The sequence below is a fragment of the Lygodium microphyllum genome, chromosome 18, assembly GCF_053477565.2.
Source record: "Lygodium microphyllum isolate KBCC chromosome 18, Lygodium_microphyllum_v1.1.10, whole genome shotgun sequence".
NCBI lineage: Eukaryota > Viridiplantae > Streptophyta > Polypodiopsida > Schizaeales > Lygodiaceae > Lygodium > Lygodium microphyllum.
Genome location: NC_141152.1, coordinates 65,757,537 through 65,773,432, shown reverse-complemented (window position 1 = coordinate 65,773,432; position 15,896 = coordinate 65,757,537). Strand labels below are relative to the sequence as shown.

The 15,896-nt window shown below is 42.7% G+C and overlaps 1 protein-coding gene across 2 annotated transcripts in view; it reads left to right on the top strand.

The window, feature by feature from the left end:
* Positions 1–15,896, top strand: part of LOC148020972 (ABC transporter B family member 19-like) — a 174,099-nt gene that overhangs the window by 138,867 nt on the left and 19,336 nt on the right. For both annotated transcript variants that reach the window (XM_087698809.1, XM_087698810.1), the window contains 2 exons: positions 12,085–12,428; positions 12,530–13,152. In XM_087698809.1, coding sequence (XP_087554935.1) covers positions 12,085–12,428; positions 12,530–13,152 — 967 coding nt within the window. The remainder of the gene's footprint in view (positions 1–12,084; positions 12,429–12,529; positions 13,153–15,896) is intronic.

Here is a 15,896-nt window from a genome sequence, read left to right as displayed (position 1 = left end):
AAGGGAGCAAAGACCAATGTTGAAGACAAGTGCCGAAACCTATACAATACCCAAAAAGGTGGAAACCCCCTCACAACTTGGATGTCGATACCAAAGAAAAAAGAGAAGCTTGAAAATGTCAGTCGTTATATGATGCCAAGAACCATGTGGATGAAAATGATGAATTATCCCTCCTACAAGAGCAAGAATTGAAGTCACCGCCATGATAGCATCAAGAGAGATGTTGCATGATCCATCAAGAGGGAAAGCCTCCATGCTGCTAGAAGAGCAAAACTTGAAGTAGATGGAACCATGAAAGGAACGGCACGCATCTCCTATCTCCAACTCAGAAAGGATTGGTGCAAGCTTGCATGTAAGCCCTACATCGAAATACAAAACCTTGCAAAAGAGAACAAAATCCACAAGCACAGATGTGAGTAGTGAGATGCTCCAAAAAACAAAACTAAAAAATAAATAAAAGAAAGCAAAGCTAAGTGCAATGCAATGAGTATTTAAGTATCGGAAGTCTAAAAGGGGAAAGGCTAAGTATGTGGCCACCATCGCGTACAATGAGGTGTGGAAGGGTCCTAAAAGGTGTAGTGGATGTCCTAGGAATGGATGCATAAAAAGTGCAATAGGTGAGTCACTATCAAACCAATTAGCCAATCCTTCAAGAGTAGTGAAGAAGATAGACTGCTGAGGCTGTCTAGTTCCACATAACTCGTAGTCGTTAGGGTAGATGGAGTAGATGGTGTAGCAGCGAGAGACGTAACTCCACTGAATTGGTCAGCCGGAGTCGTAATAGTCACGTGTTTTCTCCCCCATAGGAACACCCCCCCCTTTTTAATTTTCTTTTTTTAAATTATCAACAGTTCAAAATTTTTTAACCCCCCTCTCTCTCCCCACCGACAGCACGTCGAGGAGCGAGAGAGAGGGAGTGGTGGTGATGGGGGGTATGCAGCCCCCCAAGGTGGGAGGGGTGGCCATACCACCCACCTCCTCCCCCTCCTATATAAGGGGAGGCCCCTCCCCTCCCTCGGCTACACAGGGAGACTGCGCCTCCCCCCCCCCCTTCGCTACGTCGCCACCTCTGAGGCAGCTACTGCACGGGCCCCTGGGCCGTCATCTGAAGAACCCCCCCCCCCCCCCCCCCGGGGGCTTTCGACCGTAGCCACCTCCCCTCCTGATCACTAGTCGCCGCGGGCCCTTGTGAGGGAGAGTGAGAAGAAGGACTAGGAGAGAGAAGGGAAGAAGAGGGAGAGAAGAGAAGAAAAGGGAGAGAAGGAGGAGAGGAGTGGGAGAGAAAAGAGAAGAAGAGGGAGAGAAGGAGAAGGAGGGAAGAGAAGGAGAGAGAGAAATAGAAGAAGGAGAAAAAAAGAGGAGTAGAAGAGAGGAGAGGAGAACGAGAACGAGAAGGAGAGAAATAGAAGAAGAAGAAGAAGAAGAGGTAAAAGGAGAGAAAAAGAGAAGAAGAAGAGAAAGAGAGGGAAGGAGAAGAAGGAGAAAAGAAGTGGGAGAGGGAGAAGGAGAAGAAGAGAAGGGGAGAGAGAGAGAGAGAGTAGGAGAATAAGAGAAAAGAAGAATAAGAGAAGGAGAGAGAGAGAGAGAGTAGGAGAATAAGAGAAAACAAAAAGAAGAGGAAGAGAAGAGAAAGAGAAAAAGGAGAAGAGGAGAAAAATAAGTAGATAGGGAAGAGAATAGGAAGAGAAAAAGGGAAGGAGAGAGAGAAGGGAAAGAGGAGAGGAAGAGAAAAAAAGAAGGAGAGGAGAAGAAGAGAAGGAGAGAGAGAAGGAGAGAGAGAAGAAGGGAAGAAGGAGAAGAAGAGAGAAAGAAGAAGACGAAGAGGAGAGAGAGAGAGAAGAAGAGAAAAAGAAGAAGAGGAGAGAGAGAGAGAGAGAGAGAGAAAGAGAGGGAGTGAGAGTTGGTGAGTAACTTCAAGGAGCCACACTCAAACCACCCCCTCGGCGAAGGACCCCATCCAACGATCTTTCCTACCCGAACCTGTCGTCCAGAAAACCGTGACTGTCCAATCTCCGCGAGGCGAATGGCTCCCAAGAAGAAAGTCGCGGAAAGCGTAGGTGCCAAAGCTACCGGTAATGCTGGAGAGGCAAGCGAAGCAACCAATGCAACAAACACGAATCAAACCCAAGTTCCAAGCTTTAAAATTAATTATGTATTATTTCTCATGGATGGAATGAAGGGGTTAGCTACGTGCATGGCACAAGAACGAGTCTTAGGGTTTTTTGTTTACTCTAAGCGCTAGGTTGCATGCATGAAATGGTAGAGTATGGAATTCGCATAAGTTTATATGCATGATAGCTTTTACACACATAAAATGATAAGGTTATCGCCTTACTTCACATAAATTGATAGCTTTTTAACCAATTCACTGCATGAATAGTCATTTAGAATTCATGTTTCGCAATAATGATTAAAAGGAATACATGAAATGTTAGTTTCTGTTCATGAGATACACTTGCACCATTGGACAAAAACCTAGACTTTCATATGCGCAAGTCACATGTGATCCGGTGCATTAGAAATAAGTACTCGTTGCCAGGAATGAAGAGAAATAAATGTCATTTTGGATGTACAACTATACTAAGCGCACCATGTGCACGATAGATAAGATTGATTGGAAAATTCCGCATAAAACCGCACTAAGAGAAATGGAAGGAACGCATGCATCTAGATTGTATCTTAAAGGCCTAAATAAAGAATCCTGTGTTGCCAATTGTATTAACTGAACTTGGTTAGAACTGGAAGAATAAAAGACCTTTGGTTGGGTTGCGAATGAAGACATGTCCGTTGCCTTGATTGTCCAGTTAATGCTTGGGTTAGGTTAGGATACAATAAGGTAAAACCCGAGGGAAAAGGACAAGTCAAAATAAGTTAATTTACCAAGAATATTTGCTTGCGTAATCTTGTTGAGATTATTGGGATCTCGCCAAGTCGCAAACGATCCAGGATCGGATGCTGGGAGCATCCGAGAAAAAGACCCAGGATTGGATGCTGGGAGCATCTAGAAAAAAAAGAGTCACACCTTAGCAGTTGGTCATGCAAACGGCCTCCGAAATGCTTGTGATTGTACACTTAGGTACATTATTTGATCGTCTTTGATCAAGGAACTAATTCAAGGAAAACACTTAATGCTTCAGGTTAAAGGCCTGGAGGAAGAGGCAAAAACAGTTACCTCCGACTATCTGCCTGGCCCCATCCAAGGGGGTTGTTAGCCACGCCGGGTACATGGACCTAACCTGCCGCAAGAGGTCTCTCCGTGGATGCTACTTGGAGCGGGAGGATGCTTGGGTGCCAGGGGAGGCTCTGGCTATAAATCCCATGCCTCCGAGTCCCGCACAAGAGACCGACGTGACTCGAGATGGAATCTCCACGCCCGTGTACTCGTCAATGGGCGGAACTTGGAGCAGCAATCCTGTAGATTGCTGGGATAGCCTTCGGGCGTGATATTGGATATATGGGCTAGAGAGGACATAATTCTAGACAAAGGGGATAGTGCTAGTAGCAACAAGAGCACATAGGTGTGGGATGTGGACAGGAGTGGAGAGGCGCAAACACCCACGAGCTAGAGATTCCAGAGTCTAGATAACAGTAGCTCCTCAAATTGTGGTGATACAGCACATTGATTTAGAGGTAGTGACACCAGCAGTCCCCCCAGGAGATGCCATAGGCCCCAGATGTGCCCCCATCTCCAACACTCTCTGGTCACCATGCAAAGTCCCTAGATTTGATCCCATTAGAGGTCCCTGACACATAGGATGTGGGGGAGTTGGAGGGGATTCAGGAGAGTGAGCAGTAGGACAACCAGGATGCATATTCTCAGGGCTTCCCCCCCCTTACACGAGAAAGTAGAGTTAGCAGAGAGGAGACTTGTGGAGCGACTTAGATGCCCCTCATGAGGATCCTCTCATGGAATATACGAGACTTTGGAGGTTCACATTTCAGGTAGAGCTGGAGCCTTGTGAGACAGGACTTGCACAGAGAATTAATGGGAGGATCGGTAGATTTTCTCATATTCCAGGAGCACCACCTCTTAGCAAAGAAGATATGTTCATGTTGTGGAAAGTTATTGCCAGTATAGAGCTACACTTATTGGGCAGCAGTGGTGGGAGTCACAAAGATACATGCTGGTGTTTAGTGGAGATAGAGTGGAGATCACATAGTGGAGACTGATCACTTTTCTTGAAACTGCCTACAAGATCCTTGTGACGGGGATCAGTCTCAGACTAGCTCCATTGATGCCACTCTACCCAGACAGGTTTTGTTCAAAAGCGCATCATCTTGGACAACATCTTTATCTTTTGGGAGTCTACCACTCTTGCTTGTTTCAAAAACCAGGATCTTATTGTGTTCCTTCTGGACTCCACATCAAGGAGCTCCTCAAACTCAGGGATGGCAAGCTTGATGCCTCTAATACTAGTAGATCTGTCTGCTAAAAAGGAACTCGTGGATTCTGCTACAAAAAAAACCAGAAAGGCAGCTATTTGACATCCCTATCTCACTGATCTCTGAATGCTTAATCTCTTCCCTCTATCCCCATTGACAAGGACTTGGCTATGGGCTGAAGAATATGATTGTGACTCATTTCACCCTCTGCTTTGAAAATCCCATCTTTCTGCACAGTGCTCACCAAGAACTGCCAATCTACTTGGTCATAAACCTTCTCAGAATGGAGAAGAAGCACAAAACAAGTCTGAGTGGGGTGCATAATGTTTGTTCTTCCTCCCCTCTTCATGTTCATCCTCTATTCCATTATGCAGATGCCTACTCCCATCATAGATCCTTCTCCAAATTGTTACTTCCCAATCCTTCACCTATTAGATCTGCTAGTTTGAAACTTTATGTGCCATCATCTTCTTTTTGTCCAGATGATGTACTTGCTTCCTCCTCATTCTATACATGCTTTCCCTTCTTCTTCTTCTTTCCCATGTACCCAGCTATGTTACTGAGTAGGATATCATCCTCGTTCCTTTCTTCAATTCCAATAAGACTCAATCCTCAAAATAATTCAACAGCAAGTGTAAGGTGGCTCTTGTCAGGCGGCTCTGAAGAAGATGAACATATGACGAGGCGGCTCTGAAGAAGATGATGAAGACCAGAGGAAAGCAGTCCGATACCAAATGAGCACAAGATCCGTTTCACCTCCCAGCCTTGCCTAGTTCATTGCTGGCCAGACTCATCGTGATCCGATTGCCAGCCGTCAAACCTTGGTGAGTCCTACTATTCTTGGACTCTCTTTAATGCTAGGCTCCCCTAAACCCCGTTCGGGCGCCCAAGACCCCGGACGGTCATGCCTCGTGCATGTTTCCCTTAATTTACCTTATAAATATAACATTTCCTTCCCCTTAAGAATCGGTTTCGTCCTCGAAAACGATACTTGGAAGGTCTAACTGTAAATTGGGAAACCTTTTCTTTAAAGTACTTACTCGTTCCCATGTTGAGCTTTCTACTGAACAATCTTTCCACTTAACCAAACATTCTTTATTCCTTGTTCGTCTATTACGAACATTTAATATTCTTTCTGGTTCATGTGGATTAGATTGGTCATTTAATAGCTCCTCAATGTTATCATTTAAGATTAGATTATCCAAATCACCCAACTTCTTCCTTAGCTTACTTACATGAAAAACTGGATGTATTTTACTACCAGCAGGTAGTTGGAGCTTGTAAGCCAGTTCTCCCACCTTTTTAAGTATTATGAAAGGACCACAATACCTCGGTGAAAGCTTTGGACATTGTCCCTTTTTCATAGTTTTAGTTTGTTTAGGCACCTTAAGATAAACCAATTCTCCTACTTTAAAGGAGATGTCTCTTTGGTGAGGATCTGCATATGCTCTGGCTCGATTTTGAGCTTTTTTAATATTTTCTTGAGCAAATTTTAACATACTATTCATATCCTCCAAAAAATCTTTAGCTGCCTGAACCTTTTCCTTATGCAACTGCATAAGGAGCTCTGGGCTGAAACCCATACATTAACATAAATGGACTATATCCAGTGAAAGAGTGCTTGGCACTATTATATGCAAACTCTGCTATCGGTAGATACTCTTCCCAATTAGTTTGCCTTTTACTTACATATGCCCTAAGCATATCTTCAAGGATTTGGTTAACCCTTTCAGTTTGCCCATCAATTTACGGGTGATCCGCCGTACTCATGCTAAGTTTAGTATCCAACTTCCTAAATACTGCACGCCAAAATTGACTATCAAATTTTCTATCCCGATCAGAAATTATATTTGCCGGAAGGCCATACAATCGGTATATGTTCTCTACGAACAATCTAGCCAATTCTGGTGTTTTAACATCAGTTGAAGTTGGAATGAACCTAGCCATTTTGGTTAACCTATCCACAATCACCCACACAAAGTCGTGTCCCCTCTGTGTTCTGGGTAAAGCAACAATAAAATCCATGGAGATACTCTCCCATTTTCCCGAAGGAATCTCTAGTGGATGGAGAAGTCCTCCCATTTTCAATCTTTCAGCTTTATTAACTTGGCATTTATTACGTTTGACCATATAGTCAAGGACGTCCTTATTCATTCCAGGCCAATAGAACTGTCTTTTAATAAGACTATAAGTCTTATTAACTCCTGGATGTCCCGCGCTAGGGGTATCATGGCACTCAAAGAGTATCTGGCGCCTTATTTCTGTATCTTTCGGGACACATACCCTACCCTTGTAGAGTAAATAACCATTATCAATGGTAAAATTCTTCCACTTGAATCCGGTTTGAGCAACCCCTGATGCTCCATTTCCTTGTTGAACATCCTCAGATATTCCTTCTTCAGTAGAAGCACTTTCATTTGGATTCCCATTCTTTATTGCTCCCCATATATTGGAATATGCCGGATCAACCTGGCATTTTCCTTTTAAAGATTCAAGCAAGTTGGAAGTGAACTGAGTAAAACTTAATTCATTTATGATGGGCATTCTGCTGAGTGCATCAGCTACTATATTATACTTTCCTTTTCTATATCTTATCTCATAGTCGAACTCTTGGAGGAGTTTGGCCCATCTAGCTTTACGCCCGTGTAAATCCGGTTGATCATTAAGCCACTTAATACTTTCATGATCCGATAAAATCAAAAGTTTGACACCGTACAGATAGTGCCTCCATTTCTTCATTGCATGTACTATTGCATATAGCTCCCTCTCATAAACAAAATAATTCTGTTTTGCACGGTCTAATTTCTTGCTTTCAAAAGCAACTGGTCGACCTTCTTGTAATAAGACCGCGCCTATCGCCTTATCACTGGCATCAATTTCAACTACAAATGGTTTATTGGGATCCACTACTAATAATACTGGAGCTGTAGCAATAGCTACTTTAAGTTTTTGAAAACTTTCATTTTGGTCTGTTCCCCAATTAAAGCTCTTTCCTTTCCCTTTAAGTTGGTCTGTCATTGGAACAACTATTTTGGCATAATCTCGAATGAATCTACGATAAAATCCAGATAAACCTAGGAAGATCTGCAGCTCTTCCAGGTTCCTTGGAGATGGTCATTCAATAATTTCCCTAACTTTTTCTGGATCCATTTTGATTCCTTCTCTCGAGATAATATGCCCCAAATATTTGACCTCTTGTGCAAAGAATTCACATTTAGTTTTCTTTGCATAAAGGGAATGTGTTCTTAATAGTTGGAATACTAATTGTAAGTGCTCCAAATGTTCTTCTCTTGATTTACTAAAGATCAAGATATCATTCAAGAAGACTACTACAAAATGTCCTACATAGGGCCGTAAAACACTATTCATCAACTTCATAAAGGTAGCTGGTGCATTAGTGAGGCCAAAAGGCATCACCAAAAAATCATAATGCCCGTATCTAGTACGAAATGCTGTCTTAGGAACATCTTGTGCTTTAAGTCTTACTTGGCGATAGCTTGATCTTAAATCTATCTTTGTGAAGAAGTTTGCCCCTTGTAATTGATCAAAAAGATCTTCCATTCTGGGCATAGGAAATTTATTCTTCACCGTTATTTTATTAAGTGCTCTACAGTCAACACAAAGTCGCATAGAACCATCTTTTTTCTTTACTAATAAAATTGGCGAAGCCTAAGGTGAATTACTGGGTTGAATAAACCCTTTATCAAGGTAATCCTTAATTTGTCTTTCAACTTCTTGGTGCTGCGTTTCACTTAACTTATAAGGTGGTTTAGAAATAGGGTGAGTATCCTTATTTGTGTCAATTGGGTGATTTATATCACCCCTATTTGGTGGAAGGCCGCTTGGTAAATCAGAAGGAAACACATCTTTAAATTCATCTAACAAACTACTTAATTCATTATTTACATTCAACTCACAAACATAAGAAAATTGTTGCTTTATACTACAGAAAGTAAAAGTGTTTTGTACAGGAAGAGACCATAACATATATACCTCACAAACTTCCTTCTTTATCAGCTTCTGAACCTCAATAGAACACAGCAAAGGATGATCAGATACTTCATGTTCACCTTGAATAACAAAAGTCTTACCATCCCTTTCAAATTCCAGTGTATTATGATGGTAACTTCGTTTTAAGGATGGTTCCAATCCCCATAGCCACTCCCTCCCTAGAGCAATATCAGCTCTTTCCATGTTCATAATTTGGAAATCAAGTTTATCTTTATATCCTTGAATCTCAATTTCCAAATGGGATACCATTGTATCCCATATTTTATTATCTTGACCTTGCATCATACGAACAACATATTGATGCCCACTCTTTTGTTGGGGAAGTTGCAATTTTTTGACAAGTGTATAATTTATAAAATTATGTGTAGCAGAGTCATCAATCATGACTCTTAACCCTCTTTCCAGCTATCAATCCATGCACTCTAACTAAATCATGTGGGCAAAGGTAGGCTGCCACATAGAAGTTGACATACAACACTTGTGTTGTACATCCATGTGCAAGACCTTTAAAGATTTATACTTTTCATGCCCCGTTAATTCTAAGGTCTGCACTACATGGATTTGTTTTTCTTTTTCCTTGCCCTTGTCCTTATCCTTTCCTTTGTCTTCCCCCTTTTTCCTTTGAGGGCAATTCCAAGCAGCATGGTTAGGGGATAGGCAGTTAAAACACAGCTTCTCTTTTTTGGCCTTATCAAAGTCTTCTGGACTTAACTTTGGCCTTACATATTGTTTCTTTTCAAAAGGTTGTTTTTTACCCTTTAAAAATGGCATTTTCCTTTTAAATTTGCCCACAAATTTTGAGGTTTCCAATTCCTTAGACTTGGGCTCCGTATCAGTGAGACTAGTGAGTGTACCTGGACGCATACTATCTTCATTAATTAATGCAAATTTAATTGCCTCTTCCAGCGTCTTAGGTGAACTCCTTTTCACTTCCTTTTTACAGGCTTTATCTAGTCCCCTAATGAATCCTCTTCTCTTTTGAAATTCATCTATTCCTTCCAATTTGAGGATTATCTCACGATATTCCTCCAGATATGTCAGCAGGGGTCTTCCCTTTTGTCTGACATAATCCCAATCTTCCCAATTTCTTTCCATTTCATTTTCAGGAAGGAATTCTTTCAAAAAGACGGATTCAAATTGAGCCCAAGTTTCAGGTATTTTATTTGCCTCCTTTAAAGTTCGCCACCATTTATATGCTTTGGGCCCCAAAGTTAAACTAGCCTCTAGTGCTTAGAGATGTGGTGGAGTATTTTTAAGTTTATGTAAATCTTCCCATTTTTGGAGGAAATTAAAGATTGTATCTTTATTTCTATATTTTTCCTCCCCATGAAACTGAGGGGGTTTCATATCTTTTAGAACTGGATTATCCCTCAACTTGTAGTGGGGTTTCTTAGGATCTCGCATAGTCACATCTAAATCTTTCGATGAAGATGGGACATCCGAGGTTTCTATCTTATTTTTATCCCTTTCTAACAATAAAGTTAATTGAGATTTTATTTCAGTGAGTGCTTGAGTTGAAAATTCCATTTGAACCCCTTGAGCCTGCACACGAGCAGTAAGATCATCAAATTGTTCTCGTGTAGCAAAGAATTCTTCCCATTGTTCTTTTTGCGTCTCCGATTCATGGGGATCTACCATAGGGTGGTCCCCAGAACTAGAACCTTCCATTACTCCCTCTTTCCCTTTTTCTGCCATTAATACACTGGAATTGGAAAGCAAAGATAAGAAATTTGCATACAAAGTAAAGTACTTCCCTGGTTTTAATGGCAGGGCTACTGTTGCTGGTTTTATTAATAAGTCTGAAGAGTAAGGAACAATTTTTGTCTTCCCGGACTAGACTAGTCATGCTGGAAATGAAGTTCTTCGGCAGAGAACGGGACTATCACGTGAACCACGAATATGTCTTTTATATGTATGACGAATCTGACTGATTTCAGTCAGCTGGTGGCGATTTAAATGCTGGCTTCAATCGGAAGGAGACGATGCTACTACCAAACTGCTCCTTGAAGACAGCTGTGACGTGTATGACCTGAATACTGTCTGGCGCTTTTCGTCACGACTACAACAGTCGTTTCACATTTCGCCTCACGCCTCTGACGCTTTTCATCACGGCTACAGCAGTCGACCGTCGTCTCATGCTTCGTCTTACGCCTTTCCTCTGCCTGCTACGTGTCACACTTACGTGACGTGGCACAACCACGAGTTACAACTTCGTGTAAAAATCTTCGACGATTGACGGATGACGGGCGATGACCTTAATCGACCGACAGATGACGTGTCATGTCCGTCGAACCGTGTGGCTCTGATACCAATGTCAGGCGGCTCTGAAGAAGACGAACATATGACGAACATATGTCAAGCGGCTCTGAAGAAGACAATGAAGACCAGAGGAAAGCAGTCCGATACCAAAAAATGTCAGGCGGCTCTGAAGAAGACGAACATATGACGAACATATGTAAGGCGGATCTGAAGAAGACAATGAAGACCAAAGGAAAGCAGTCCGATACCAAATGAGCACGAGATCCGTTTCACCTCCCAGCCTTGCCTAGTTCATTGCTGGCCAGACTCATCGTGATCCGAGTGCCAGCCGTCAAACCTTGGTGAGTCCTACTATTCTTGGACTCTCTTTAATGCTAGGCTTCCCTAAACCCCGTTCGGGCGCCCAAGACCCCGGACGGTTATGCCTCGTGCATGTTTCCCTTAATTTACCTTATAAATATAACAGCAAGCATCCATACATTGCATAGAATCAAAATGACAGCATCCAAAGAGATGGACCTGCCCTTCAGTTAGAAAAAGCAAGGCTTCTATGAACCTTTTCTTGCATCAAACTCTCCTTGATGAAAAATGCAAAAATATTTCTGTCCAAATTCACTTGAAGGCCTCTCTTTATGCAAAACTAATTCTACACTTGATTTGCAGCCATGCAAACCTCATGCACAATTCTCTCTACCTCCTTTCACAAAAAGCAACCACTTCATGGCTAACCTTTGTCTCCTCGAGCCTACAAATCTTTGAGTGTCCTCGTTTGTTTCACTGACAACACAAAATCCACACCTCTACCTCGTGCTATTTTGATTAAAATGGTTGCTTTGTCACCAAATCCTATGCCATCACTTATTAACACCAAAGTATGTTAACATCATCACTTAATCTACTAAATCTTGCTTTTTCACCAATCACATGTCATCACTTATTATCACCAAAATATGTTAGCATCATCACTTGATCTACTAAAGCTTGTGCCTGGGAATGCACATTAAATGCCCAATATCATCACATCTTAGTTTATCAGTACCGGGAAAGGAAAAAGCAAGCAACAATACTACATAAATTATTCATGAAAGGCATAGCAGACAAGGATCAAACAAGTCCTGTCCATCAATGTGCAGAGAATATAGATAAGTGGCTTCAGGTTTTGTCAAAAAGGATTTACAACGTGACCAACTTATAAGCTCATTATGACAGAAAGATTTTCCTACAGGACATAAAGTAGGTAAAGGATTTAAGTCAAGAAAATTTTAAGTCCATAAAAAAGACTATAGCAGTGATTTGTCTGAAACATTGACCTAGGGACTTGAGTTATAGCATCTTTGCATGGTGTCTAGCAAAGCTGAGTCTTAAAATGTAGACTTTTAGCTTGTCAATATCAGAGGATATGCTCAAGTGCAAGAAATGAATAACTGGCAGGTTGGGGAAAGAGGGGTGCAGCTATCAGGAGGACAGAAACAGCGTCTGGCTATAGCTCGAGCTATTCTAAAGAATCCTGCCATTTTACTTCTTGATGAAGCAACAAGTGCTCTTGACAATGAATCTGAGAGGCTTGTGCAGGAGGCCATTGATGGATTTATGCTAAGTCGTACTACAGTTATAGTTGCTCATAGGTTATCAACTATTTGTAGTGCAAATACAATCGTGGTCCTTCAAAAGGGCCAGGTGGTTGAAACAGGCACTCATGACTCACTGATGAAATCGTGGCCACATGGCACATATGTGTCACTTGTACAATCACAAAGCATGGAAAGAGATCAAAGGTATGGACGGAACTGCAAAACTGAACTTTCCAAAATGTAACAGCACAGATTATTTTAGTCAGATCCATTCATTGCTTCTCATTTTGGTCGCTTTTCTGTAGAACTTCAAATGTGTCAAGCCAGCATGAGCGGAGGCCATCTAGACATTGGGAATCACCAGCACCCAGAAGATCTTCTGACTATGATGGATATAATGTTGTATCCAGAAAATCTAGTGATTATGATGGGTACCATAGTGCATCCAGAAAATCTTCTGAGTATGAAGGATGCCATAGTGCACGCAGCTCCTTCACATCATTCTCTCCCATAGCTCTCGGTGCTCCATTATCTCCTTTTGTTGGTACAGATACGGAACTTGCTGGTGTGTCTAAATATGAAATTGGCAAGGAGGAGAATATTGAGTTGGAAAAACCTTTGAAAATTTCCATGATTCTCCAACCTTTAAAACAATTGTGCTTGTCAAAGAAGAGACAAGTGGCATTGGCAACATTTTTTTCAGTCCTAAGTGGAGCAGCAATGCCGCTTTTTGTTTTCTTCTTATATGATGTGTGCATTGCTTATATTGAACCAAACCAGTCTCAAAGAAACAGAAGGGTAAATCGTGTTTTGCTGTTGATGGTTTCACTTGCTATCATATCCTTCTTGTCAAATTTGATACAGCACCTTTATTTTGCAAAGATTGGGGAATTATTGTCACGAGAAATGCTTGACAACATGTTCAAAGGTATGGTTCTGCTTTCAAATCAGGTTTCTTATGCAAGTTGGACTAAACGCTTCTGCACCCTTTATTGTTTTACTCAGCTTTTCACTAATTCATTGAAGAATGTTTTTCACAGGAGAAAAAGAAAGAACTGACTGTAGGCTTCTCATTCTAAAGCCAGTTGATGTTTTAAACATGCTCACACACATCCAAATGCAAACATATAGCATGCAATCATGTGCACTTAATTTCAGGAAATAAAGGCTTTAGAAAAGATTGGGTCTTTCAGTTGTCAATATCAGAAGTCAGTAATGATAAATTGTCATGTCAAGCGATACGAAATTCTGCACAAACAAAATCCCGGAGAGGCTGAGACTGACACATGGTACAAGCTCAGCATATCTTTGTGCTCATAGGGTTTTCTTTATCTCATGTTGCTGTTTTTTAATGGACAGACCTTATGACACTCCTTTTTGGATATACTACCCAGCATCGGAGGAGGATTCAAATTCATAGAATCAGAGCAGTTCCAGCTACTACCCAGCACAAGTGAAGGCAGGGCGTTTCTCCCCTCTTTTTGGCTCACTTCTGGATGAGATTGGATGATATCTTCAGATCTAAAATATTTCACTCTTCCTATGGCTAGTAGCACATAGGAGCTTGGAAGTTGGCACGTGTTGGTTATGCCTGATTCAATATAGCTTTTGCCAGATACACTGCTTGTGTGGTTGCCCTGGGTCCCAAGAGGTATGGAGGGGAGCTCTCAACTTGGTCTTCCATGGTACAATTAAAACAATGATAGTGACTTGGGATAGTAGGTTGTGTCACGAACAGAGGCTGAGCACTTTCAAGGTAGCCAGCTGCCAGTCCTTTCTCATCTTTGGTCAGCAAATAGGGTGATTCACACCCTAGATTTTTACAGATAGAGTAGACTAACGGACGTTGTCCAAGAGGGGAGAAGATTGCTTGTGTTATTTCTTGGTTCATTTGGACTGCAAGATGTCATGCCATATATATGTAGGACATACATAATGGAAATAGAGGAGCAAAAAAGGGTGAATCGTGAAAGGATAATGAATGCAAGAGAATGGCAAGAATGAATCCCAAGTGCAAAATACTGAAGACTAAACTGAAATATTTTTTTTTGCAAATAAAGTGTGGCTAATTATATTACCTCAGAAAAAATTCCAAAATATGAGGAAGTGATCATGCTCAACAGACTAGCTGGAGCTGATGCAGAGTCACAGATATATCAAGTATACAAGCCTCTCAAGGCGGTCTAGGGGGGGAGGGTATATTGCCATCTAGGGTTGCTTGCTTGCATTATGAAAAATAGGTCTTGGCTGCCCCAAGTGCGCATGAAATGAAAATAGAGCTCTTGCCGAGCTCAAGACTCGCCCTGCACCTGGTCCCATCGGCTGTGGAGGGAGTGGATGATGGAGGTCCAAAGCTCTGCCAAAGCTGCCTGTACTGAAAGTCTCTCCTTGCCAAAAACCTCCTGACACCGCGTCTTCCAAATATGCCATCCAGTGTGACTCCCTATAATCTCCCATACCTTAGAGCGGTCTGCTATGGGCTCTAATACCTGGCAGATGGGTAGAGTCTCCAAATCGACCACTGTGCACAACCTTGCCTCAATAATGAATATCGTGTCTTGGATTCCAGCCTCATACAGAAGGTGACGGCCTTGGTTGATTGCTTGCCAGCAGAAAGCTCCCCATGAGATATAGCCAAGGTTGGGTGCTATACGGCAGAGGATGCGGCATGCTCCTCTCCACACAAGCTGCGTCGCCTCACACGACCAAAGGTAGTGCTTTGGAGACTCCAGAGGTTGTGTGCAGCGTTTACAACCTCCCTTCTGTATCTCGGCTAACCACACTCCCCACTGCCAGGCCTCCATGTGCCACCCACCATGAGAAATACAATACCCTCTTTGGCCTCCAGCTATCCCATAGGCGGCACTAGAAGGTCTGTCGGAAAGCGTCCGTGATGCTGTGCTCCACCCAGTGCCTGCTGCGCAACGGCGCTCAATCCATGTCCTCTTGTATTAGTACGTGTCTGCTAATCTTGGCTGTGTACTCTAGAAACCTCGGTGGCTTCTTGGCGACTGCATTGGTTGGCCATAGCCACTCTCCCGGATCCCACTCCAGCTCATCAAGTGGCTTGCCCTCCCAAATCCAGAGGCGCCACTCCTTGAGCTCCTCCTAGAAGACAAAGGGTCCAGTTGCCATGTCTTTCCTTGAAGGCCAATCACCCGAATCCTCCTCCTTGAAAGGACAACTATCCCCTCATCTTGCTACCCTTTGTCCCAGAGGCTAGACACCCCCCCTCCTGCACGGTGAAGAAGGTCCCATGTGGGGCACCTCCCACTCTACCTACCACTTGTAGGGGGATACCTACTGGTGAAAACCTAGCGGCCCATACCTCCTCGGGCACTATCGGCTCTCGTCTCAGGGGGGGCAAGCCACTTCCAAGGTATTGCTGTGTCTATCTCCCTTCTCCTCAACTCAACTCCTCTCTAGCAACCTGACGCTTGCTGTAGCACCTCCTCGTTCACCATCCTGTACACCTTCCACCATGTCCTGATGGTGCGAGCCGGGACGACCTCCCAACCAGCCCATTAGATGTGGGGGCGCTTGCCAATTTGTATTCCATCCCGATCTCTAACCTAGGGGTTTTAGATCACCAGCTGGCGGTCTATCTCCTTTTGGCAGCCTGGGGGACCTTTGAATTAGGGCCTTGCGGAGACCCTGCCACACACGAAGTAG